General features: G+C 38.0%; 1 protein-coding gene across 4 annotated transcripts in view; it reads right to left on the bottom strand.

Moving 5' to 3' along the window:
* SMC4 (structural maintenance of chromosomes 4) overlaps positions 1–26,731 on the bottom strand; it is a 33,390-nt gene that overhangs the window by 3,319 nt on the left and 3,340 nt on the right. For 3 of the 4 annotated variants that reach the window (XM_085232575.1, XM_085232573.1, XM_003209227.5), the window contains exons 4-21: positions 26,099–26,290; positions 24,282–24,458; positions 12,600–12,764; positions 11,424–11,551; positions 10,805–10,945; positions 9,677–9,827; positions 9,231–9,395; positions 8,172–8,405; positions 7,522–7,707; positions 6,390–6,551; positions 5,836–6,061; positions 5,662–5,741; positions 3,850–4,002; positions 3,576–3,702; positions 3,047–3,236; positions 1,998–2,142; positions 1,340–1,513; positions 11–193 (exon numbers count right to left, since the gene is read on the bottom strand). In XM_085232575.1, the coding sequence (XP_085088701.1) occupies positions 11–193; positions 1,340–1,513; positions 1,998–2,142; positions 3,047–3,236; positions 3,576–3,702; positions 3,850–4,002; positions 5,662–5,741; positions 5,836–6,061; positions 6,390–6,551; positions 7,522–7,707; positions 8,172–8,405; positions 9,231–9,395; positions 9,677–9,827; positions 10,805–10,945; positions 11,424–11,551; positions 12,600–12,764; positions 24,282–24,458; positions 26,099–26,290 (2,979 nt within the window). The remainder of the gene's footprint in view (positions 1–10; positions 194–1,339; positions 1,514–1,997; positions 2,143–3,046; positions 3,237–3,575; positions 3,703–3,849; positions 4,003–5,661; positions 5,742–5,835; positions 6,062–6,389; positions 6,552–7,521; positions 7,708–8,171; positions 8,406–9,230; positions 9,396–9,676; positions 9,828–10,804; positions 10,946–11,423; positions 11,552–12,599; positions 12,765–24,281; positions 24,459–26,098; positions 26,291–26,731) is intronic. The other variant, XR_014885391.1, reaches the window with a different exon arrangement.

Raw genomic sequence — 26,731 nt, forward strand, 5'->3', positions numbered from 1 at the left:
AGAGCTTTACCTTTCTCCTATACTCTGCAATAGCACCAAGGTTGGGCTTCATTTCATGGCACTGTGCTTCCAAGAGAGCTATTTGATTAGTGATAACGTCCGGATCCTTGATAGCCTCAAGCTCTTCTTGACTGAGCACCGGGAGTTCTTCGGGTGGCTTATCTTCTATGGGATGCAATGATAATTTTGATATCTAAAAATCAAAATCAGTTACTAGAAATCTAAAGATGACATTAATTATCACATGAACATGCTTCCAAAATGAATATTTTTGGTATTAGTAGACACTGAACCTTCCAAGCATTCAAAACTTCTTCACTTAATTCTCTTTAAAATTAAGATGCATGCCAGACAATAAACACTATATCCTGTTGTTTCGTTCCTGAAGATTTATTCTTAGAAATGGGTAGCGGGTAATGTGGTTATCACCTTTACTTTCCTTATCCTTGAAGTTTCTTTCTACCATTTGAAAACTTATTTTTCCCAGAATGACCAACTGCCTTGAAATAAAAAAGAACTGAGAACAGACCCTTTTAATTTAATTTAATACCTTGTATTTGCAAGATTGAAAAGCTACTGAATACCACTGCGGAGCAGCTGCTCTGGCTGTCCTCAAAGGAGCAAGGATGTAAAAGCCACTGCAGGATCATCTGCTGGTCTACATCTTATCTGGCCTTTTTTCCTGGATGTCTCCCTGTGCACACACCATGTTTGTGCACTTTGCATAGGTCATGAAAAACAAAGCAAAGCCAACCCCAGCCATTGCCTCTTACTGACTCTGTGCACTCAGTGAGCCTACGGGCCAAAGAAGTCAGGTTTCTGTGCAGAACTGCTTCCAGAAGAATTAAACACCATTCCCAGAAGCTGACTGAAGACACTCTTGATGTAATTTGTTTTGTTTTAAAGAACAGCTTAGTGGATACAGCACTGAATGTTTTCCATTTCCTACTCCTCTTTGCTTCTCTCACCTTTCTAAGAAGGGTTTTTTTGTTTGTTTTTTTTTTTCCCCAGTATCTAAGAGAGAATTGCCAGGCACGAAAGTCCCTTAGTTGGCATTTATTGCCTACTCTTTTTTCTTTGTTGCTTTTCCTTGCTCTTCAATAGCACTACATCAGTTACAGTTACCCAACAATACTTTCATAAAGAAAAAACTTGGAAAGTCAGAAGCTACATCATTCATTCATGTCATCTTTTTTTAGAGCAAGTTTTTATAGGATAAACAATAATTTGCTATAAATAATGAGCTGAATATCAGTTTTTGCCTAAATTACTATGTTAACCTATTAATCTTTTTGGGGATATCATAATTCATCTTCTATGAACTGAAAAACTTGCTTACCTCCTTCTGCCAGTATTTAACCTTCGACTGATGTGTAGAAATATGACTATCAATTTGTTCAATTTTAAACTTGATATTGAGAGCTTCCTTTCGCAGTTCGTGTTCATCATCTTGAATAGCTCTCATCTCCTGCAGCAAACTGCGGTGCTCCTCCTTAACGGCCGGCAGCGCTTCCTGCAGGAGGGCACACAAAGTGCAGTGCTCAGTTGCCAGGGAAATGTTACCCATTCCTCACGTTACAGGTCTGTTTTCACTAAGTTATTCACACAGCTTACTCTCCACAGTTGTAAGTATGGATGTAAATAAAACACACACTCTAACAGTTAGGTTAACTTGGTCCACGAGTTCTGAAATATCACCTGTGAAAAGATGCTGCAGTTTATATTTGAAATCCAGATCTGGATTAAGCAAGTCCTAGGCTAATGTTTTTAATGATGTTTTATATCAGTGTCATGAAGTCAGGCTCAAATTGCAAGGTAGCTCTTTAAATGGAGCTATCTGCTGATGATCCTATTTCTGTATTCTAGGCCTGCCTAGAATGTCTAAGGATAAAGGTTAACAGCACCAATTAAGACACCTTTGGTATAACAAATACTACGTGCAGTTCATTTCAGACTGCATCCTCTATGAAGAAACACCAAATTAACATTACACTTACTTCAGCTTGCTTGCAGTCATTCAGAACCTGAGTAGCTTCATCTTCTAGCGTAGTCAGCTCTTCTGTTAAGTCTTTAATTTCTTTCTCATTGTCTCCAATCTCCTTCTCCGTGCGAAGAACAGAATCTTCAGACTTTTTCAGGTTTCTGAATGGATACCAAGACATTCGTGTACTTCAAGTGCAGGTACAGCACCAGGGAATCCAGAAGCACAGCCTTACTTATAAAAATAGTTCCCCACATACTGGTAACCAAATAGGAAGTACTGATGTGTGCATGAACCCTCACACACTGGGGATATGTGGGTAAGACAAAGCTGTCTTCTGTAAACACAAACATGTAGTTCATTCCTTCCCGCTGTTCTGACATTCACTCCAAGTGCTCACTACGTATCGTTAAGCTAAAACAAAAATATAGCCCATTTTCTTTCTGACATACTTCACAATAAAATTAGTCCTTCAGACCCGAACTGCTTCACTGCATGTCAATAATGGTTATTTTTAATTTTTTTCTGATATTTTATTTTAGTGATAGGCAAATATTAGCAGAAAAAACTGATTAGATGGGGCTTTTAAATCACCTTTTGGAGACTGCAAAATGTTACTGCCTTTTATCTCTTCAACGCAAGCAGCATTTAGCTTGATGCACACAAATGAAAATAAGGTTTTCAGATGGAGAGACTTCTAACTACGGCACCCACTTAAAACACACCAATGTGCTACAGATTCTGATGTCAACAGATGCAGCTGCTTGAAGACTGAAATGACTCTCCTTGATCAGGTGTCACTAAGCTTTCTAGGTCTCTGATCCTCTGCCTGTAAAGCACACTAATTAACAAAGACCTCTTAATTAATTAACAAAATCTTAATTAACAGCCAGTTTCAGTGTGAGGTGTCTGTTAGAGAAAAAGGCTGTGATCTTCTCCCTTCAGTTTTCCTCTAGCTGTAAGGAAGGGAAAGCACATCTCCAGCCTGACAGATCCCCCAAGTACAGGTGTGTGCAGCTCGGTACAGAGACAGCCTTTAAAATGTCACACACTGATGTACTGTACCTTTGTGCAGTCTTGATTGCCACTTGGGCTTTAGTAATAGCTGAAGTACATTCATCTATTTCTTGGTTGATCTTATCAACTTTGTCTTGCTGTGTTTTAAGTTTACGATTATTGAAATCAATGATGAGGTTATGTAATCGTTTAACTTCACTTTCCATTTTACCAGCTTGCTCAGAAACACGCTCGTAATCTGTTGATAAACAAAGTAAGTGTTAATGACATGATGTGGTCTCTAGACAGTTTTGTCTCTCTCAATCGTATGGCAGAAACATCCAAGATATTTATAACCTCAGATTTTAGTGTGATTGAAAAAGGAAAGCATCTGCATGCTGCTGATGCTGTATTGTTCAAAAGAGGAATACAGGACATCCAAAGTAATCTGTATGCTCTTTCATAAAATGCTATAAAAGCAAAATGGTGGGTACAGCACTGACAACACGGAAGAACAAAGCCTTAGCATTCACTCCTGCATTAGTAAATGAACACGACTACCGTTTTTATCTATAACCCCTCTCTCCACAACAAGTACCTTTTTTATAACTACTGAGGACTTTCTCCAATTCCTTCTGTTTGTTTTTGTCTGGAGCAGCAGCAGTTACATTTGCTTCAAGTTCCTTCACTTGACTTTTTAGACGAATTTCTTGTTCAGAAAAACTCTACAGAAAACAGAACAGCGTTAGAATCCCATACTTTAAGAAAGGTCTCTGATACTGACAAAGATGACATTAACTTGAGGCTGAGGAGCTGTTCTCCTGCACATGCATATAGAAACCAGATGTTGCCTCAATGACCAACTTGTTCACCTGGATACTCGCTGTGTACTTTTCTAAAGTATTTCTCATTTCCCGAACATTTTTCTCTAGTTTTGTTATGTCTTCTTCCAGTTGTAATTTTTCTTCTTCACACTGTACTGCTTTTTTGGAATCCCTCTGCAGTTCAGATTCCAGTCTGTTGATCTACACAAAAATGAAACACAATCACTCACAGAGTGTCACCACTACGAAACACAGCAGGTACTCATTCACGTGCTGGACAGTCTATGATCTCTTAAAACACAAAAAGTGATGAAACAACTTGAGACTTTTCTAAAGCTGGACAGAACATGGAGGCTGCTGAGAACATCAGTGATAAGTGGTGTTAGGAAGATGGGCTTCTTGAAATATACCTTCAAGAGCAGAAGGATAAAGATACATCTCAGATCTCAGCCAATTTTCTGTTTCTACAAACAGAAAACTGCCTAACAGGCACAAACATACTTCTTCAGGTTGGAGGTGCCCAGTTTCTACAAAGGTGCACAGCAAAACTGACAACAGAAAAACCAAGTTATAGCTACTGATGTTTATTGAGTGCCATAGTATGTCTCATGGACCAAATAGAAAACAGAGATAAGAGATAGTTCTCTTGGAGAGAACTAACCACGGGTAAATCTGAAGCCTGAAGATAAGAAATAGCAGTCTTCCCGATTACCAGGATAGAAATATGAGCTGGCTTATGTATTTATTCATCCTTTTCAAGACTGGGACAATAACAGTTTGTCTGTGAGATTAATTTATTAGTTCAGCACACACTCAACATTATATGAATAGCCTTGACAAAAGCTGCCAAACCCTCTGGTGTTTGCAGAACTGTAACTTCTCTTGGTTAATATAATTCTATTTTCCAAGCTAAGTGAAGGTGAAAATACAGGAGAAAAATAGATACCTTTTTTAACCCCCCAGTGATAAACCAAATAGTGCTGAAACATGAGCAAAGGCAGCAAGAATGGTGACACAATTATCTCCTCCAGCAGAGAAACCTTCATGTTGAGTTGGAACTTGGAGTTCTCCAATATGAACGTGTTTTCACAATGAAATACTAACCACTGTTTCTGTGTTTTCAAGGGTAAGCAGGTATTCAACCCCTGCACTGGCTTACAGCTCTCATTCCTAAAGAACAAGAAGTTCATTCTCTGTTGGGAGAGGACTGACCTCATGAGCCACTGTCTACTTGATAGCTGCAGGGGGAGCTTGCCTTCTTGCAGAGGTGTTAATACTGTAGTTTGATCTTGGGTTGATCAGCAGATACTATGTGAAAAGGACACTGTCTACAGTTCTGTTTGCATTAAATACAATTACAGAGTCAAACCAAAATAAATTCAGATGGCAAGGAAGTATTTGGATTTCTCCAAGTATTGTTGACAAAAATTTGAAGGAAGATGTTGCCAGACCCTGAGAAATCTTACAATGACACAAAGCAGTGGACAAAATCTTTCTTTTCTTGCTGTAAGTTTGCATATATTTCTCTACAGCACAGTGGTTCCTTATAGTCAATCTCTTTCACATTCTCACACCTACCTTCAAGTCAGTTTCCAAGCTATCAAAGGTAGCAGGAAGGAACCAGAAGTAAATAGTAGGCATATGATGGTTGGGATGCGAACAAGTGCATTTAAGAGCAATAGAACCTATGCCAGCCTCATAAACATTCAGCTTTTTTCAGCTTTCAGTCACTATCAGAATATCTTACGTCTCGTTAACTACTCGTATGTATTTAAAAGGACATCATACAAGTGTGCATGAACTGTCAAAACATAACAAACTTCAAAGAAATTCCACTTTTAATTAGGATTATGCACTAACCTCTTCTGGTGAAACATCAGTTACAACTGAGGAGCCCATTCTGCCCTTCATCACTTTATTCCCACCACCAGTCATTGTTCCTAAAGCAGTGAAAGAGGAAGAGAAGTCAGCATGCTTCATTTTGCTTAGATAGCATCTACAAAGTGCTGAACACATAAGCTTACACTTAAATACCTGACTGCTCAATGATTTCTCCTTTCAGCGTTACAACCCTCCACCTTTTATCTCTTTGGAATGCTATTCTGGTAGCATCTTCCAAGTCCTTGACCACCAGGGTATCACGTAATGCAAAGTAAAAAGCTGGGGAAAAGCTCTCATCTTCTACTTTCACCAGGTCAATCAGGCGAGGCACATTTTCAGGGGTTGGGATTTTTGCCAGATTTTTCTTCCATACGGCCATCTACATAAAAGAATGTAAACAAATGAACACAGGTTCCTTTGGATAGGATAATGCAATGATGCCATAATTTCAGACATGCCAAGGCTTTAAAGCAAATGTAAATGTTCTCTAGTTAAATGTAACTTCTCAGAACGGTGAAACTTCCTTTCTTAGGAATCTCTACTTACTTGGATTACAATTAAACATTTTGCATTTTAGCTTTACCTGTATTAATACTTATTCAGTGTAATATATCAATGTAACACATACTTGTATGTATACAAATATCATTGTGCATCTTAGGCTAAATCAACAATGTAATTTGTTTTGCCACAGCACCAGTGCTTACTTTGTCCAGGGCTATAAACGTGGCAGCTCCAATTTCCGTTTTCTTTAGGAATTCCACACATTCCTGCGCAATATCGATTGTATCAACAACGATGTAGTCCAGGGCAGCACAAGATGATGAAATAGCAATGTCATACTTCTCATGGATGGCTCCCAAGTCTCCCTAAGAATTGAAAGGGGAGTGGAGAGGGGGGACAGAAATACTGTCATTAGCTGGGCATCAATGTTTTGTCTTGGTGTTGAGAGGTACGACAGAAGCTTTACAAAGAATGAAATGAGATGAAAAGAAATTATAGAACTTTTTTTTTTTTTCCAAATAGCTTAAACCTTAGTTAAATTTTGTGAATTAGTATCACACCTGACTTCTCCTGCACACTGCTGTTTATATATTTCTCCTATGTAGTTCCATAACAGAATATGAATTCATACACTTAGAATTTCAAAAGCAGTAATTCTGACAAAGCAGTGTGGTAGCTGTGGATTTCTTTTCTGTAGATAAATGGCAAATTTTATATGCTAGTATTTTAGTGAGGTGGTCTGGCCTAGCAAAATCATTTTGTATGTTCTGTGAATGGTTCTACCATTGATCTGCTGGGTAGCACTTCTCAAGTCAGATACCTCCGCAAGCATTCTTGTACACAGCTAATACTCAAAATGGTATCAGGTTATTGGGCTCCTTTGAAAATCTTTTCTTATCTGCAGGCTTACGAACCAGCATGCACAGCCAGCCCAGTTACTCAAGAACACCTTAACCTCAGTCTTTCCTCTGGCAAGTGGCATAAAACAAAGCAAACGCCAGCGGTGGCAGACAGCTGTGTGCTGCCATTTGAACTATATCCTTTAAATTTACCTATACCTCAGATTTTCAAATGTACATGCATTGAATGTTCTGAAGCAGAATCTTCTTAGAGGAGCAAGAGAGGCAAAGAAACAACAGCAGAATGTAACATAATCACTTTTACATGTATATTGATATATGCATTGTTTGATTCCAGAAAGAAAAAAGGAACAAAGAGCTCTACTGGAGCAGCATTTTCAGATCTTTACCTATTCTACCTTTCACCTATTCAGAGAAAAACCCTCTACCCCCATGAAGTCTAAGACAAAATTTGTAACAGCCTTTTAAAATTTACCAGTCTTCCATGTATTCCAGAAATACTCCCCGACCTCTTCTGCTCAAGCAGAGCCTGCAGCACTTTTCCTCGATCGCGGTGCTGTGCTAAAGAACTTTTGGCTTCTTCTACTTTTTGACGGAGATTTCGAACAAGATCCTGAGCTCTCAGTTCCTCTTTTTTCAGCTTCTCAAGCTTGTTCTCTTTCTAATGGGTACAAGAACGATGTTAGCCACAAGAAACCTTCTGTACTGTAGACGTGGATTCATGGCTGTGTAAGCAATAAAGCAGCCACTGAAAAACTGAAGTAGCAGAACATTCACCAGAACAATGGCTGTTATTTGTACACTTGAAAACAGATACAACAGCTTATGCACGTGTGAATCAGGCTCAAACCAAGGTATTGGAATTATTTTTTCTACAGGGAATGAGAGGGGAGCACGAGGTGAAATTCAAATGGCTCAGAAACATAGCTATTCATTTATTTTACCGTGTCTAATTATTACATTTAAACTGATTTCCTTGTAGAGATGCATGAGATTTAATTTCCTGTGTTTAATGTTAATATTTTCTTCAACCAAAGTAAGTTTGAAATCAGATACTTAACTTTGGTGATTAATTAAGTATCTGAATGTAGTTGTTAAATTCCGTATGTGAAGGCTAGGTCTCACCTCCTTTAATTCCATTTCAGCTGTAGGCAACTTTGTATCTAGATCTTTAATAGCAGCCTTTCTTTGCTTAAGAGTTTCAGAAGTAGTCATCAGAGCCTCCTTTGCCTCATTGAGCTGAGACACAGCAGTGTTATAGCGGGTGAGGTAGATGTCGAGCTCTGCCTGTGCCACATCCATCTTGGAACGCGCGTCATTCACCGTCTTACAGAACTCCATCAGCTCTTTCTCTTTGCCCTGCAAAGATGGATGTTACCAATCAAAACACACTGGGGGATTTACTGTCAGTCATGCTGTGTGAAAGGCAACAAGGAAACGAGCACGTTCTTTTACTAGCAGGAAACAGATATGAAAGCCGTTCAATAGAAGAACAAGTGTATCCCTCTGAATTTGTTAACATATTCTTTATGGAAGTATTTTTTTCCATACCTTTAAAGAACACTGTGGAATTACCTTAAACCAGTTCCATACAAACGTTATATCATCTTAACTTGAAGTTGTGGAGAACACTCCCAGTTAAATTTGTACTAAATTTGTACTGAATTACAGATCAAATGGAGAATGTGTTCAGTACAGGAAACAGACCTCGACATTTATAGAATAAATGTTCAGTCTCCAGACTGTTAATGATTGGGCAGCTAATATCATCCGCAGTAAGTGTTGCAGTAGCTGTGTATGCATTGAAAGACAGACCACAGCTGTGTGAAAGGCTCAGAACACAGCATTTCAAAATCGGATTATAATTATTATTTTCAAGTAAATGTTGGCTCGAACATTTTGATGGGAGAAAATTCAAGTGTGTTCTAGTACTGGAAGTGTAGATTTATTTAATGTATGTGTATGAATGATACGCTTAATAACCACTACAAAAAGCAAACAACCTCATGGGAATGAATTAGCTCACTGTAAGTTCTAAAAAGGAATTTCCCAGTTAGTCTCCATCAAATCAACACGTGGAACACTATCAGATAAATCACATCATCCAGCTATCTCGTGATCCTTCCATTTCCCACTGCAAAAGCTGCACTTCGATTAAAACAGAAAGTGTGCAAGTCAACAAACCTCTTTTTCTTTCTGAATGTCTCGTGTTTCTTCTTTAAGACTACTCATAACCTGCTTGAGTTTTTCTTCCTCTTTGTCTTTTGCCTTTTCAAGAAGCTCTTTCTTAGATGTTGCATCGCTGATGGTTTTTTCACAGTTGGAGGGCACGTTTTTCAGTTCTTCCACCTAAAGAAGGACAAAATTAACTCCCTCTTCAACCGAAACAAAACAGTTTGGCTGCATCTTTAAACCCTGCCTTTCAAATTTAAAGTGATTAGCAAACAAAAACCAAGCTGACAAATGACAAAATATCAGAGTGAAAAAAAATTAAAACATTTTTAAGCCTTCTCTGTTGCACAAAGTAGAACTGGTGTCCTTTGTTACTCTTCTCCAGCTGCATGAAGATGCTCTTATCTAGAGCAACCAAGCGCATTTCTTTATGGAAAGCAAGCTGCAGTTCACTCTACCTTTTCTTTGTCCTTTTGAAGTTGCTTCTCCAGTTTTTTCGCCTTGCTTTTGGCATGCTTCAGTTTCTCCCTTACTTCAACATCCTGCAAATCCAACTGAGTAAATTTGTTTTTATTTTCCTCTATTAACATTGTAATTTTATCCATTTTCCTGGAAGGAAAACAAGAAAGAATTATCTATTCCATATCTTAAATAAAATAACACCAATAGAACTTGGCTGAATAAGTGAGCACGCAGGATTTAAAACAATACTGGTCAGTTTTGGTGAGAAACAGCATCCAGGGCTCACTGTGTTCATAGTATTTTCCCCAGGGCACTGATTTTTCATCAGAAAAGACAAACCCACGAAATGATGTTTTCAGAAACGACTTTTTTCCTTTGCTAACATTTGTAATTGATAACTCTCAAGTCATTAGGATCTCAGAGGATGAAAAGGTTCATACTGTAGTCAGAGGAAGGTTTAGTAACCAGACGAGTCAACAGAAGGAAAATTCAAACCATAGATAAGAGGTTCATAAGGAAATCAGAGACAAATACAGGCACACCCAGGGATCGAAGCTTTTCAGATGTGTATATAAAAACCTGAGGAAAATCTTCCAGCTACTTTTTGTAGTCAGCACAAAGAAGTAGTTTGTACTCCTAACTCCATAAAAACCAGACATTTTATTAGCATTAGTGGTAGCTATTAGCCAGATTTCTCCAAGAGAGTCAACTCGCAGAACACCAAATAAATCCAATGAGAATATTTTAAAATTTATTTACTTGAAAATATCATTTAATTAATGCCAGGAATTGTTCGTAAGAGACTCTGCCTCATCAGATAATTTAAGCTTTTGGTGGAAGGACTACTAAAAACCCAGCTGTGCTCCCTCTGAGCAGCAACCCATGCATCTATTTCAGACTTCTGCTTTCTCTGTTTCCTTTTTGTTCATTTGTTTTTCATGAAACACAGCTACTACAGCCTCTTCATAACTACTGGAAGCTGGAAGGGACCCCCAGGGATCATTATGTCCAACTGCTGGGAAAATGTGAGCTTTTCTTCTGAAAATCCTTGTAACTTTAACAATAATACTCAAAACATACAATTCAGTACTCTTATCTTACAAGTCTATACCTGGAGTACTTACTTCTCAAGATCTTTTAAAGCTTTACTCTTGCTTTTCATTTCATCTGCAAGTTTACTACTCTTCTCATTAATATCTTTAGTTTCTTTCTGTATATTTTCTTTTTGTGCTTCCAAATCATTTATTCGTTTCTGTAGGTCATAACTAAGGAAATCCAATAAAACAGTATTAAAAAACATTTTTTTCCCACGAAATAAACATTTAAAATGAATATTTATTTCTTATCTCAAGGATAAGAAAACAATAATGTCAAGTATCATATCCCAATACTCATTATTGGGAAACTTTGCCAATTTTACACAATTGGCAAAGGTTCCCAATTTTACACAGAACAGCAAGGAAATCTATTGCTTTGTGACACATCATATAAAAAAAACAAACAAGTAGATCACTTGAAGCTTCTAGGTATGAAGCTGTAAGAGGTACCATTCTTTGGAGGACAATGAATATGATCTATTATTATACAAAAAAGTTTAACTTTAAAACTTGAAAAAATCAAGATCTCTAGCCACTGCTGTACAGCTGATTTTGAATGGCTACCCAGAAAAATAAAATATTTCTAATTACAGATATGGAAACACCACCTCCACATGAAAGCCAAATCAAAACTTCAGTTACTTACATGTAGTACTGACAGATATGGTTTTTCTCTTTAAACATTTTATTTTCCAAGGAAAGAAATTCGATGGCTTTATTCTTGTCCCCTTCTAAGGCATCCTTTTCTTTTTCCACCATTTTAACTCTATTTAACTAGACAAGACAGACAGTCAAGGCTGATTTTAGTGCCAGCAGCATAGAAGAACAAACCGTGAGGACAAATAAGCCCCAGAACCTTCACAGGTCCCACCTTTGGAGAGATGCTATCCCACAGTCAACTCTGCAAGCAATTGAGTAGTGCAGACTTTCTGAAATAAGAGATGACTGTCTGCTGCAGACTGTACAGCAAGGGCAATTCAAAAGTAACACAGAGCTAAAAAGGAATCCTACAGATGCTGGGAGCAGTTCATGCACAGCAAGGAAAACGCAAGTGAGCAACAAAGAGGAGTTCAGGAGTCAGCATTTTCACTGGCTCCTTTCAGGTTAAATCCTGTGACTACACATCTTTTGTTCTCCTTTATGCCTTTAAAAAAACAGAATCTGCTACATGTTAGAATTTACCAAGGACACACTAAGTCAAATAAAATAGAACTTGGATATTTTCCTACAGTTAGAACTAAATGCATAGGTAAAATGCCATGAAAGCAATGTCTGCAACTGATCTTTGTAGCTCAAGTCACAACTAATTTCCTGTATTTATAAGTGTCCTCATGAAGTTTCACATCACTTTGGCATTGCTGTGTTTCTCCCCCTCACCCTTTTCTTGGCATAGGTTAGGTTTCCCTCCTGCTTATTCTATTTGCTACTTTGCAATAGGACTAAGGCAGGTATGACTTCATCTATGTGTATTCAGCTGATCTGTTTCACTCCTCGTTCCGAACAGCAGCACATAAAGCACATGGCTATGACCAGAGATGTTCAGCAGATAAGATCCTGGCTTCCAACTCAAACATTCAAACCTCTGGGTATCAGAAGCCAATTAAGTGCTTAAAGAAGGGCATCTGATGTCAACTCCCCGTTTCTTTTATAAGTGAGGGAAACATCAGATGCAAGAAAGGCAACTCTAAAGTTCTCTGTACTTGTGTAGAGTGCCAAATCTTTAAAGTCTTTATGTTAACTGCTTTTCTAAAAACTCACATAATGAGACACTGCAAGTTCATCTATTCAATTTATAATTCAAATAAACTTTTCTAAGACTTACCTTTTCTCCCCTCTGTTCATTTAAAGTCTCTACTCTGTGACAAAGAGTTTGAATAGGATCTTTCAGTCGTGCAGACCCTATCAGATCTTCCAAGTATTCCAGCATGCCCTCATCATGTTCAGTCTGGCCTTTGGGTTTCATCATTGCAATCTGTTCAACTTCCCCCTTGGAAAAAAAAGGTTTAATGTTTTCTTCTTCTTTTTTTTTTTTTTCTTTCTTTTTTTTTCCTGAGGGATAATGATTGCATGTTGAAAATATACAAAAGGGATGCAGGTGTACGAATACAGAAGCTCACAGTCAGGTCTCAAATCTGCTGTTTCTATAAAGATTCAAAATGTTTTCCCCCAACCTAAAAAAGAAGGAAAGAAGGAAGCACCTCCTCTAAGTTGTGTAGCACCCAAGAGTCTTAAGTTACACAAATCAGGATTTAAGTCCTTGGAGATTCCCTTTAGGGAACAGAAGGTCCATAAATCTTGTCTGATGGCTGAACTGGACCTGTAACTCATACAACCAAGGCTTGCTTGTTGGGAGAGAAACAAAGTTAAGTGTTAGACTCCAGTTCGTTTTCTCGTACATAAGGCATTAGCTTTAAACTGTTGAGCTTAACACTGATTTGATATCTTACAAAATAGGAATTAAAGATTAAACTGAGACAATGACAAGGATCTTTATTTCACTGATATCATTACTCAATTAAAAAAAGTATCTACTGTCAATATCTTATGCTTCGAACAGAGCAGCATTAAACCTTTCAAAGTAAGGATTACATTTTGTAAATGAGATGCTATATATTAGAAGGCAAAGACAAGAACCTGGATATACATGTATTAAATAGGAGTTTAGAGTAAATAAAGATGTGGATGCAAAAATCAGACAGAGTGAATGCTGAGTACAAACTACTCACCCCTCAAAAACCTGCAGTTATTGGATGTACAACTTATTAGTAAACAGATGAGCACTACTGCAGAGTACTGGCATTGCACAGGCTTTGGGACAGATGTTTAAACCTGTGAAATAACAAGCTCTTTTACAACTGAAATTTAGTTTTAGGACTGAAAAAATTTAAAAACAGGATTTATATTCTAGCATTCAACCTAAGTATGTAAAAAACACCTGAAGTCTGCATACAGAGACCAAAATGTACTCCAGAACTGTCACTGCTTCGTGTTGAGCTTAAGCTGAAGACAAGTTCTACTAAGGTATGGACAAGGAAGAAATTCTTAAGACATACAGAAGATGGAATGATTAATGGGACTGCAGGAAAAGCAAAAGGGACCATCACTGACGTCAGCAATGCGGAGGATTCAATGCAAGCACTGTAAGCCAGCCCTGTAATTGGCTACAAAAGTGGAGGAGAAGGTGCTGCTGAGCACTGCCTTGGAGATCAGTCGGTACTTCTTGCAGAAGTGGCTTCATTCCACTTTCCCAGCACACAATGACACCTAGTGGCACTGTGTTTTTCTTCCAATTAATAAATACTATTTAGCTGAGCAGAAGGGAACAGGGGAAGCATGCAAATTTTGCACTATTTGTTAAGTTATGAAGTCTTTCTGAAACACAAGAAATTCCCATCTTGGTGTAAAACACAGAAACGTGGGGTTGTTTTTGGTTGTTTGGTTTTGTTGTTTTCTCATTTAAAAATTCTAGAAGTTACAAACATCCAGGCTATTATTTTTTGATAATTACTGTTCATAGGAAGTCTCAACAGGCTTGGAAAAAGAAATCTCTTTTTACTTCTTATGGATATCATAAAGGTAATTTGTTTTTTAATAAGCAGCTGCACAATGCATAATTCCAATGACACACCCATCACTGTGGAATTATCATAAATCCCCATTTTGTTTTTTCTTGCATTAAAGCTCTTCCTGCATTTACACTCAAGGAAAAACCATCACTGCAGAGATCTCCTATGTTATACATCACAAAGGTTGGTGTTGCACTCCAGCTTGCGCTTTCTTTCCCCCTCATTCCCTCTGCCTTCCCACCACCCCCTCCCCATTTCTTTTCTACAACTAGGTGCAAAATGATGCTGCATTTAACACAAGCACAGACACTCTCATTTACCCTAAGTGGACAAGGAAGGGATGTAAGCCAACATCTGCTCATGACCTCATTCAGTCCAATTAACCCTCTTTAAATCATGACTATTTTAGTAGTTGTGAGGGTTCTCCATAGCTCACCAACATAAAGAATAGAACTGCAATGTTTTTAATGACAGCACATTAGCAATGAAGCTTAATTCTGTATCTAACTCTATAACCTTATAAACTAGGAAATCAGAGTTTTGGTTGTCTATGTGGAAAAATAATATATCACCATAGAACCAGGAATGCAATCTTACCAGGGAGTAAAGTTTAGGCAATACTTACAGTAAGGATTTTGAAAAGATGAAGTGAATTGGGTGATTGGTGAGAAGAGAATGAACATAAGTGGAACTTGTCAGGCTGAGTGCACCAATTGCATGTGCAATCCTCTGCTTTGCAAAAAGCAACAATTTCATAATTATAAGGAAAATATTTAAATGGTGTTATGCACTTAAACGTTCGGATTCTTTTCTTATCAAGGGTAAAAGTGAAAACACTTAGAAGATACAAATAAGAACTGGATCATAGCAGTATTAATTTTTATTTGATGTTTAAGTTATTTACCAGATTTTATGTTAAAAAATCAGTCCATCCCTACAGCTATCACAGTACGAGATTAAGAGGTTCCTAGCTGTTGTCATCAGTAGAGGAGACCGAAGTTGACTGCTTGCAGAAAGAGCAGGTACATGGCAGCGATACAGGAAAAAGCATTTTACAGGTCTGCATTCTGTTATAACTTGATATACTCAATTTAACTGCTTTAACTTTTGAAATTATGCATCTTGCTTTATCCACAACTACTTGCACTGTATCAAAAATACACCCTTGCTCTTATCTAGTAAAAGATCTTTCAAAATACGGCCAGCATTTCTGAAAGTGAAACTAAGCAGACAGTAGGCAGCCACTTGTTGAGAAGCAGCATGCCCTAACTTGTTTTCTTATAGCTGTTGAACCTGCATTTAAGAAGTCTCAAAACTGACCACCAGGAAATGTCTTTAACTATTTCCCTCGGCTATCTCCCTCCAGCTCTCAGGCACGCACTCACGAGGGGAGAGGGAGGAACATGGAAAAAAAAAAAATAACATTAGTCCTCTTAGTTGGAGACAATTGAAATGGATTCAGAAACCGGTGATGCTGGCAAACAGCTGCCAAAGGACAAAGAACATGGAGCACCTCATATCCCATGAGTGCTTCGGGAAGGCCGCAAGTTTTGTGTAAGAATTCTAAATGGAAGCACCAACCCAATGTCTACTTCTGCATTGCGCACGCTGCATTCTGCATCAGACTGAAATACTGGGATGCTGACACAGCACTGGGAACAGAGGCAGTCAGCTCAAACACCGTATAACATGCATACAAATGACAAGTTCCACAGAATGGCTTGGGTTAGTAATCCAAAAACAATTACTGGTGCATTTTGATAGAGCTATTTAATCTTAAAGCCATTTCCTCTAATCACAATTGTGAAGAATAGCATCAAGGAACTTGGAAATAGATGATCCCACCTCCCCTCACACAGCCAAACTGTCAGGGAGAATAAACTATTTAGCTGTCATGATGTCTGAGATAGTTTCTAAATGTAAACTTCTATTGTGACATAAGTAGAGCAAGAAAGCCCTCAAAGACCAGTGCAAAAGCTGCTGCTAATAAAATTAACCACCTGCAACCAACACCCCAGCTGAAGTGACTCAGAAGATGAGCACAGGAGTGCTCTGTGTGTGAATGCCCTGTGCAGGAGTGCCTGGGCTCGCTCTGCCTATGGAGTTGAAGACCATGAGGTGCAGGGGATGGATATACACAAAGACACCCGACAAACTGCCAGGCCAGGTGAAACAACAGCAGTCTATTCTTTTACACGTGGCTTACAAGTGTTTATTTTGGACTCTGCGTTTCAGAAGTTGAACGTGCATCCTTTGAGTATTTGGGGAATGCTATACATTCAGTGCAAGTCATTTAGCGTAGACTGAATCCATTTAATTTATTTCCACTGCATGCTCACTTCTGTGTTAGGCTAAAACTCTCATTAGGACAAACACATCTGTCATAGTGCACACACTTAAGTGGAGGCACTTCAATGCCACGTGCAATTTTCTGGAACCAATCTGTGAAGGGTGAGAACTTCATCTCCTGCACAGCCCTCCAGAGCTGGACAGTGAAATGCCTCAACTTTCAATCACTGCATTTCATAGAATTACTACCCTTGTTTTCTCTGAAATTACTCACTTAAACAGCTGATTTCTCAGAACAGAAAGCTTTAAATCTGAGATTATCCAATATTCACCCGTAAAAATATTGAATGCAGAGCAAGGTCAAAGTGCTCAACGAAGAGAACTTTTGACCTACTCACCAAGTGACCTTTCTGCAATTCTTACCCCGAGTTTTGACACTGCAGGTTAGTTTTCACTTTTGCAGAGAGCTCCCAGTCTGATGCTCTTGGCAGACTGCAGCTTCATGTTCATGCAGCCTCTGTTCAGACTGAGGGGGCTCTGTGGCCTGAAGGCTTCTAAGGGTATTAAGCACAAACAGCACAGCACACGAATCCTAACACTGACATTTCTCAGCTTCAAACAGTGATAAAATCAGAGCTTATTTGTGCTGCATACAAACAGGAGCAGTTCTGTCTGTCATCATGCTGAAATTAAGGAGTTCCAGAGCACAGCTTTCAGATTCCATTTTAAACTTCTGGTACGAAAGGAGGCAACAGCAGCAAAAAGCCTTTTAACTTCTACTGAAAGCTGTCTTAAATTTTTTCATGGAGGATGAAACAACGTTTTTTTGTTGTGAAAATTATTCTGCACCTGTGGAGAGGTGCTGACCAATGATGCCTCCACTCCTCTGAATTTTGGAAAAAATATGGAGATGGGGTCATGCAACAAAAAGTTTTGTCAATTCAACTGTGAACGCAGCACTCACCCAAATACTTCATTAAGAGCTCCACTGAGGAATTACAGCAGCAGATAGGTCAAGATATTTTCCAGGTTGTGCTGCTGTCAATTTCTGATATCTTAATCTGAAGTTATAAACTCAAGTGCTAAAAAACTTTAAATTAACAGAATCCCAAATGATCTAATGAACGGCAGCACTGAGTGTTAAACTCCATGCACTTGAGAAGCATAGTAAAGCTGGACATAGTGGACACATCAAAACATATTTCAAGATAAGGAGATGCTGAAGCTTAGAACCTAGTAAATGAAAAAAGAAGTTCTGTTCTCTTTTTTTTAAAAGAGAACTTTGTGCTGCATTTGTAAAAAAAAAAAAACAAACAAAAAAAACCCACATTAGACAAATTCAGAACTGGAATGATGTCAGATGTAACTGAACTGAAATTTATTCAGTTGTAATAATGAAGAATAGTTTAAGGGAAAAAACCCCTAAGAGATGCAGTCCCATGCACTGGGAAAAACCTTTTGTGTGTCAACCATCACCGAGACTCCAACTGAAGACAGTGCAGAGCAGGACCACTCGTTTCTATCATACAGCTGCTCTTGAGAAGAATACAAATATTTGGAATCTTCTGGGGAACTTTTGTGTGCTTTATCATTTGATTCCAAGCTTTAAAATAAATCAATCACACAACAATGATGCTAGAAAGTTAGAGAAATACTTTATGTAGCTTTTTTTATTATTTACATTCTCCCCACCTTTGAGTTGCTGGGCAGTAGCAAAGCCTTCTTCAAATTGTGCAAAGGAAGAGTTCTGCAAGTGGGGAGCATCTCTTTATCACAATAACCTTGTAACTTTTTTCCCAGTACTACCAATATATATATTCAATTTGCTTACTAAATTAACTGATTAAGTGGATTACAGCTTGCAACTTTAAGGGATTGTTTAATTCTGCTTCATTTATGCCACTGACTTAAGCAATATGCAAACACATACAAGGCTCATTGTTTCATTTATCTCTGTCAAGTAATACAAGAATAATGGCTTTGTTGTATTTGTGAGTGTATGATATATCCACGCATTAAAAAAAAACATTTAATGTAAGCACGTTGGATTTTAAAGGCTAATGGTTTAACAATGAACATTTGTTCCTTCCAAGGGCTATTCTAGTTAGTAGGGATGTCCTTATACCACACTAAGCTTAAAAACGATGGGATTTTCTGTATGCCTCACAGGTGACCAACAGAACTCATCCTTTAAGCACTGAGGCAAACAGTGGAGCTGTAGCCAGCACATCCAGAACGGCAGTGCTTGCAGCTCCATCAGCCAACTTAACTCAGAGTTCTGTAGTGAATTAGAGTAGCACTATCTGAACACTATTGTATCTCTGACTGAAGAAAAGCACTTATCAGTCAAGAAGAATGGGAATTGAGTTACAGCGTGGATCACCAGCCAGAACTGATGTAGCACAAGGCAAAGCTCACTTAACAGTGAAGTTTAGAATTTTGCATCTGACTTTAGAGAACAGAGGTGTATTTCAGTTTCTCCCTTAAAATACGAAGCCTTTCTTCCAGGCCAGGCAAACATGGGCAAGAGATTGTCCAGGTATTTCACCAGCCTGCTACAGGAGTTGAAAATAACTGCACAGAGCTTCTTAGCACAAGGAGAAGCAATGGCACAGTGTGAAGCTGATAACACTATGGATTTGCTTGAAGGAGAAACTGCCTTAGAACACTTAGAATATTTGCTATACGAGCTATATTTCTAAAGAGTAACTTCCAGGATATTCCTGTCAGTGTTATTCTTTGGACTTTTATTCTAACCCACTTCTTGACATTACCATCAGAACCAGCACTAACACTGAACTACTGCTACTAAGGTTCAGGTGCTCCTGTTGCACAGCTCCAGTGCTACCTGGCTGATTGGCAAACATGAGGGAGAAAAATACCAAATTCTCACCTTCGCTCTCTGCCTTCCAAGAGAAGTGATACAAGACGGGAGAAATCAAGGAAGGCAAGTAAGTAATAAGCACAAATACACAAGTCTGCAGTGTCACTACCATCCAAAGATGAAGAAAAGCTTATAACTGGCCTGTTACACAACATTCAGTTGTTTGCACAAAACTACTGTTCTGCATTCTGGAAATAATTTAAAAGTAGCCTTTGTCAAGCTGTTCACACATCTATCTAATTTTAGAAGCTTTCTTAAGGACATTCTTGTATTTAATAAAAGAATACAAATTGAGTGCAAGTCTAGAGTCACTTTGGAATCAGAATCAGTTACTGCAAATCCAGCCTACAGTGTCTGCTTTAAGATTCTTGCTATGTTCTGACTAAAACTTAATCCACCACTCTCAACTACACTGGACAAGTGTATTTTGCATCCTCTTTCCATATTTCCCTATTTTTCTGGGGAAAAAAAACAAAACAAAACACCAAAACGTTGGTTATGACATTGCATTGGAATCTCTAAAACAAAAATCATACTAATTGCCCAGAAATTTTGACAACAAAGAATTGACTTTGAAATTGCATGTAAGTAAGTCTTAGCATGCCTCTTGCAGCTCTATATTCATTTCAGTATAAAGCTAATATTTTAACAGGGAAAGTGATTCTGTACTCTGAATTAAATGTAAAGCTCCTACTTTAGATACTATTTCATACTTTTATTTGATTACACGATTACATTGGTTCTAATTCTTCCTACCACTTCAGCCCAGCTGTCCTTGGAATTTCTAGAACAAAACTCTCATCACCAGTTTTGGCAGCATTGATTTCCATTTATAATCCCAGTAGAGCTTTTTAGCTTGTGCTCTACTTGGATGCTTTAGCTCAGATGTTGGTGTGCCTCATTAGGAGAGCAGCCCTCAACCACTGGGAACCTCAGGCTTATCTCAAAGCAAGAAGAAAATCTCTTCCCCCTTATTTCCTCTCCAGTACGCTGAAGGAGTGACTCCTACATTATTTCCACAAAGCAGCAGGTGAAAAACTTGACTAAATTTCCTCTCCTGCAGCACAATCTTGCCATAGGACAAGACTTATCTGTACATTAAAAACTGCTGTTCCAATCAGTTAAAAAAATGCATACATATAAAATCACTGTAGATATTCATACTTGCATAAGATTACATGAGAAATTTTAAATTGTCTATCAAATACACTTAAATGACACTAATTAGCACAAGAATTACTTAAAAGTTTGAAAAAACAGGTTCAAGAATAGTTTGATTTCATCTCATAGAAGTCTGCTTCTATTTAGTATAAAACAAATTCAGGTTTTCTGATTCTCAGTATTGTTTCTGCAATATTCATCCATACGGGCATCGCTTGCAAAACTCCATTTTCTTTACAAAGTTGATATTAACCATACTTCTCTTACCTTGAAAGATAACAAAGCCAATTTCAGCAGGTGGTAACAGTTGCTGTCCGGTTTGTTTTGCTCCCCAGACCTCCTGCCCCTCGGGTGTCCTTAACTAACATCCTCTCAAGCTCTTCCCATTTATTTAATACTTCCTTAGGGACAACCAGCCATGAGAGAGAGGCTGGGATTTCTTTCTGGCCTCGAGGTTGACCACTGCAGAGGACTCACTATTGAGCAACAGCAAACACACTTACCTTCTGAGCTTTGCCCAACCTGGCTGGGCAAACCTACCCACGCTTTCTGTGCACAGACATTGATGTTCCAAGCATTCAAAAAAAAAAAAAAAGCTAAATTAATAACAATTTTATTTGTTCTTCTTTACAGATATACAAGTTACTGAAGCTTGGGTATGAAGTGTGGAAGGCAGGAACCAATAGCAGCAAGATGACAGATACTAGCACACTACTCAGCATACTTTAAAAAAAAAGTGACAAGATACATTTTTTTCCTGTTGCAGTTTCAGGCTGTGGCAATCTCATTAACAGTGCACCAAACAGTTGTCTGTTCCCTAAGTGCTAAAAAGCATACAGCAATTTATTAAAAACAAAATACACAGCAATAGAACTTCAGCATCACAAAAGTGACAAACTCCTCCTGTTAATTGTTGGCAGCTACACGCAGTAACCAAACTTTTCTAAACCATTCCCTTAAAACAAGATTTTTTTTTTCCAATTAACTAATTCAGGCACACCATTTGTAACATTTCTAGAACTGCCCAATCAGTATCACATTATTTTCCTACAGGCATTTTTGGCAATGTTACTCAGCAGAACCATCAGTTTGATTTCAATGTTCTCAGTATGTCATCAGAAGTACCTGCACCGCTCTCTACTCAACTTGTAGAAAACGTGGCTCTGGCCCAAGCTTTCAGAGTGCCACCCAGATGCACCCAATGAGCCACGCCAGAGGGAGACTGCAGGATGGGGAGCGAGGTGGAGAGAGGAAAAAGGAAAAAAAAAAGAAAGCAGCCTTCTCAAAAGCAAGTATTTGCCATTGAGTAATGCTAGATGTGGTAGCAGGATACCAATCAAGTATCTCAGAGTACTACTTGTAAGAGAACGTGTCCCACAACATTTCTTTTAGTGTTACAGAATGCTTTCTCACAAATTGAAAGCAGCTTTTGATAACAAGTAATAGTTTTGTCCGGAGTCTCTTAAAAGAGATTTATGTTAATTACACCCAAGTGAAAGTCATAACCAAAGAGGTGCAATTTATTTTCAAAGTGAAATTATTCTAACTCAATGTTGAGCTCAAAGAGGGTACTCCACATTTAACTTAACTACGACATGAGAGAAGCAAAAGTGAAATAGAATTGTCGCTTATTCCTCCAACTTCAAATAACCTAATTTGAAAAATAGGAGGGAAAAGGGGCAATCCTTGTGATAGCAGCAGGCAGCCTTGGCTTTCTGTTATGGTCTCATTTACTTCTCTCACTTTTACTACTTGGGTTTTGATGTTTTTCTGTCATTGTGCAGAAATAGTCACATTTTCCAGATGGAAATTACTCAGCTTTGTATCGCCTGATTAACAGAATTCACTTAAAAAAAAAAAAGAAAATTAAATAATAATAATAATAAAAATCACACAGACGTGTTCAAGGAGAAAGGGCTTTGCCTCAGTCACACTGAATAAACAGAAAATCTCTGTGGAGTTTCCTCTGCAGTTCATTATAACACATCATGCACAAAGTTCAGTGCAAAGAAAGGAAAAAAAATGGTGGGAAGCATCACTTTGAGTCTTCACAGCGCTCACACTACCCCTCATTTCCCATTATACAAATGAAAAGCATGAAACTCAAGCTTTTAGGAACAAGTATGTTCACCCCATGGGAAACAATTAATAGAAGAAGAAAATAAACCACATTTGGGGAGAAAAGTAAAAAATGAAACAGCAGCTTAGCAGTAGTCCCTGCAAAATGCTTCCTTCCCCTCCCAGAGCAGGAAGGGCACGCTCTGCAGCACTCAGCTTGGGATACTTCTGCACCATCATTTCTACCATATCTGACTGTAGTTTCTCCTTTTTTAAAAAATGTTCCTAAAGTGATACTTCTAAACATTATTATAACAAATATATATTACCAATTATTTTATTGGAGATTTTTCTCACTTGAAAACCAGTAAACACAGTAAGAAAGCGCTGAATGGAGCAATTAATTGGCATGAATACTTCAAAAACAGATATATCCTCTTTTTGTGGGTGTAACTGTAAAAAGTAGACTTGAGGAAGTGAAGCAAACACAGCTACCTATCTAAAATATTTGTCTTTTTTTTTTTTGTTAGAGGGGAACTGGGAGCTCCTTTGACAAAAACAGACTTAAAATCATCTCTGTTGAAAACAGTCAGATCTTAGGAGGCTTCCACTGCTCTCTGATTTTCTAGGCCACAATCCTTCAGAATAGATTTGTGATATGTTTGTAATAGCAGTGAAATAATTATGGGTGATTGCAGATGTATGCACCCAATGGAATACTTAAATATGTCCATCAAGTACTTTAACTCAGCTCACATGTTAAGCGACTGGCTGGCACGAGCAAAATCCTCCATTATTATTTAAGCACTAGAAAAGTGTAGTTGTCTTCAGCCTGTGTGTTTCACACAGCCAGCACACACCAGCAAGCTTTAGAACTTTAAATCCCAACGTGAGAAGAAATGATATCATATTCACAAGCTATTATTTTTATAGCATGAGCTGTAAACTGCAGCTTTTCAATATGTACCTTGAATTGGCTACAAACCTGCTGTGCTTTCAGTCCCCTGCAGTTGTTAAACAAGTGTAAATGAGAAGTAAATGGGTTTTTTCTTGCCCTCAATTTTATGCAGTTATTTTTAATATACATACTTCTGCAGTAAAACCATGTCTATAGATGAGAACTGTAGATAACTTAATAGTAGTATCATTAACTTAATATTGATGCACCTTTATCTAAAGTATAAACAAGTTGCTGAATCTCTGCCACGCTTAAGCAGCACAATAATATTGGGGTTTAAGGTTTATTTTACTACACCAATATTTACGTGCTGCTAGGGCGGAACAAGTACAACTCTTCTATTCATCCACATGTCAGGAGCACAGATTCATTAATAGAAAAAATTATATTAGTGTCTTCAACTGTTTATCTTCCTTAAATTTCTAAAGCAGCAAATAATGATTCGCATCTTCACTACAGCATGCAAACCATGATGTGCTGCTAGAGTACTTTAAGGCCTCACATACAAGAGTCAAACCTAAACAGTATTTTGGTAGCTATACCTGGAAATATGGCTTTCATAAAAACTGGTTTTATTCATACACCAACCTGTAAAATCAAGAATCTGTTATGGTCCAGATCGATTCCGTGACTTCGAAGAAGAATACCAACATCTTTGAATGTTGACTTCTTTCCATTGATGTGGTATACAGAAGAATTATCTCTATAGGCAGTTCTAGATACACAAAAATTGCTGTTAGGAATGACTTCATAATCATCTCCTTCCTGTTTTGAGGAAAAACAAAGCCAGAAATACAATTAGTATGTCGTAGCTTTACCTCACATTTCACCATTTTATCACATTAAGGTTTTAAGTCAGGGTCCACTTAATGATGTACACCTCCAAAAAAAAAAATATTAAGCATTAGAAAAAAAAAAAAAAGCCCAAATCTGCATGGTCCTCATGTGCTGCCTTTCTCATCTCTAATACAAGCTTTTGCTTTAAAAATACCTAATTTCTTCTCTTCACCAGGGCTGCACATCACAAAAGGCCTACTTCAGCTTTAAAGTGGCTGTTGTATCCTGCCCTTTCAATTTTAGATTAGGAAGCCTTGAATGGTTTGCTACTGTCTGCAATTAAGCTCCTCTTTTATAGTGCTAGAAAGCTGCTTTTTGCTGAGTAGTTCTAAAGAGAAACTGCAGAAGATAAAAACGCAAAATATTAAAGATGTGACAAACATGATGTCATCAGCTTCAAAAGATCACTTCGACTTCACTAAAAAGCAGCAACTGCAGTAAAGCTGGGACTCATTTTAAGCAGTTAAAGCTGGGCCATGCTTCTTGTAAAGACTTCAGCTGGCCCTCTGCTTTGCCAGGCCAACCCCCTGAGCACCATCTGACCAGGTACACTCACAAGCTTTTCACATCACAAATGCAGCTTCTAGGTGTTCACACAGAGCCAAGCAAAAAAAATCAAACTAAATAATCACTGAATGTAGCTGACACGAGCAGGAGCAAAAAGCACAGGTCTGTGTAGATTGAGTCAAAGAAAATGTATTTAAAACAGTTCTTTTAATGACTGTCCCCTTATTAGCACAAGTTTTGAAGCTTCGGGTGTACCTTTCCCACTATACTGACTAACCTGAAATTCAGCAAGGCGCTTCAGCCAGACTAAATGCTCACAACAATTCAATTTAAATCAAGCAAAATTAATTTCTAGTAATGTAATTGCAATAAGTCAACAATATAGCTCAGATGATTTTACCAATACATGAAATGACAAGCAACAAAATTTTATTTTATTTTTTTTTAACATTGTCAGCACTTTCTATGTCATTCAAACACTGTGTCAGCCAGTGGGTGTGAAATCCAGAAATTCTAGGAAAAATCTGATTTAAAACTGCAGGCACATTTATCATCCATTAAGTGGTTCAGATTGGTTTTATATTTTATGAATTATCTAAAATAGCTTCTAATTGGTTTGAAAGCTTTTGCTTCAATAGATTTTACACCTGAATCTATATGCCCGTATTAGAAATGTAGGAATACATAACGCATCCAAATGTAGACTCAAAAGTTATTCGAGGTGCTGTTAATTTCAGAAATAAGCTTCATTTACTTGAGAGAAAAGAAATGACAAATGTACAATGATTTCTGAAAATGACTGTTAGATGATTCTGCGCAGCGCCAAAATGACTGCAAACCAAATCCTCACCTCACAGAACAGCACAAGAGTCCCTGCTCATATTTTAAGAGCTGCACTACTTGAGAGAGGGATTTTTAAGCTAATTAACTTCAAATTGATGTTTTACATCCCAAGGGTAAACTATGCCACCACGCCTTCCCCAGCTCAAACTAATCAAATATTAAGTTGTCAAACGCTTGAATAAAATAAGTGCCACCCTCCTGAGCAGCAGGATACATACCTTGTCAATGATCTTTTGGAAGTGGACTTCCACAGAACAGCTCTGGATGTCCGTATGCTCCTCAGAATTATGGATCAGCACAGAGAGTTTTTTGGATCTGATTTTTTGTGCTCGATACCCAAACACAAAAAGCATCGCATCAATGACATTGGATTTCCCGCTGCCATTGGGCCCAATAATGCATGAAAAACGCTGCAGAACAGAAGGAAAAAAGGTGTCGGGCTGAGGGAAGTAGATCCAGTGTGCATCACCCACTTCATTTGTAAATAGTTCAAAACATAATTATTTCTAGCGCAGGAAACTGCAGCTTATTTGATAGCTTAATCTTCACAACCAAAGGCAGAGCAGTACAACTTAAATTTAAGAGAACAAAACACCTCCACTCAGCTCAGCCTTCTAAATCCGAACTTGTTAACTCAAAGTGATACTGCACTTAGCAAGCAAATTCGCAAGGAAAGTTTCATGATTAGCCACGAAAATCTCTTGTGGGCACTAAAAACATTCTTATTCTTCAAACATGCTCCTCAAAATTCCCCAGCAAACGAAATAAAGACAGAAGTGAGCTTTTTTGCAGGCTTTCTGACAAATTACAATTGTACAGAATCAAGAATTTGCACTTTGCTGTTTTCCCTA

Source organism: Meleagris gallopavo, chromosome 11, assembly GCF_905368555.1.
Source record: "Meleagris gallopavo chromosome 11, MGAL_WU_HG_1.1, whole genome shotgun sequence".
Taxonomy (NCBI): Eukaryota; Metazoa; Chordata; class Aves; order Galliformes; family Phasianidae; genus Meleagris; species Meleagris gallopavo.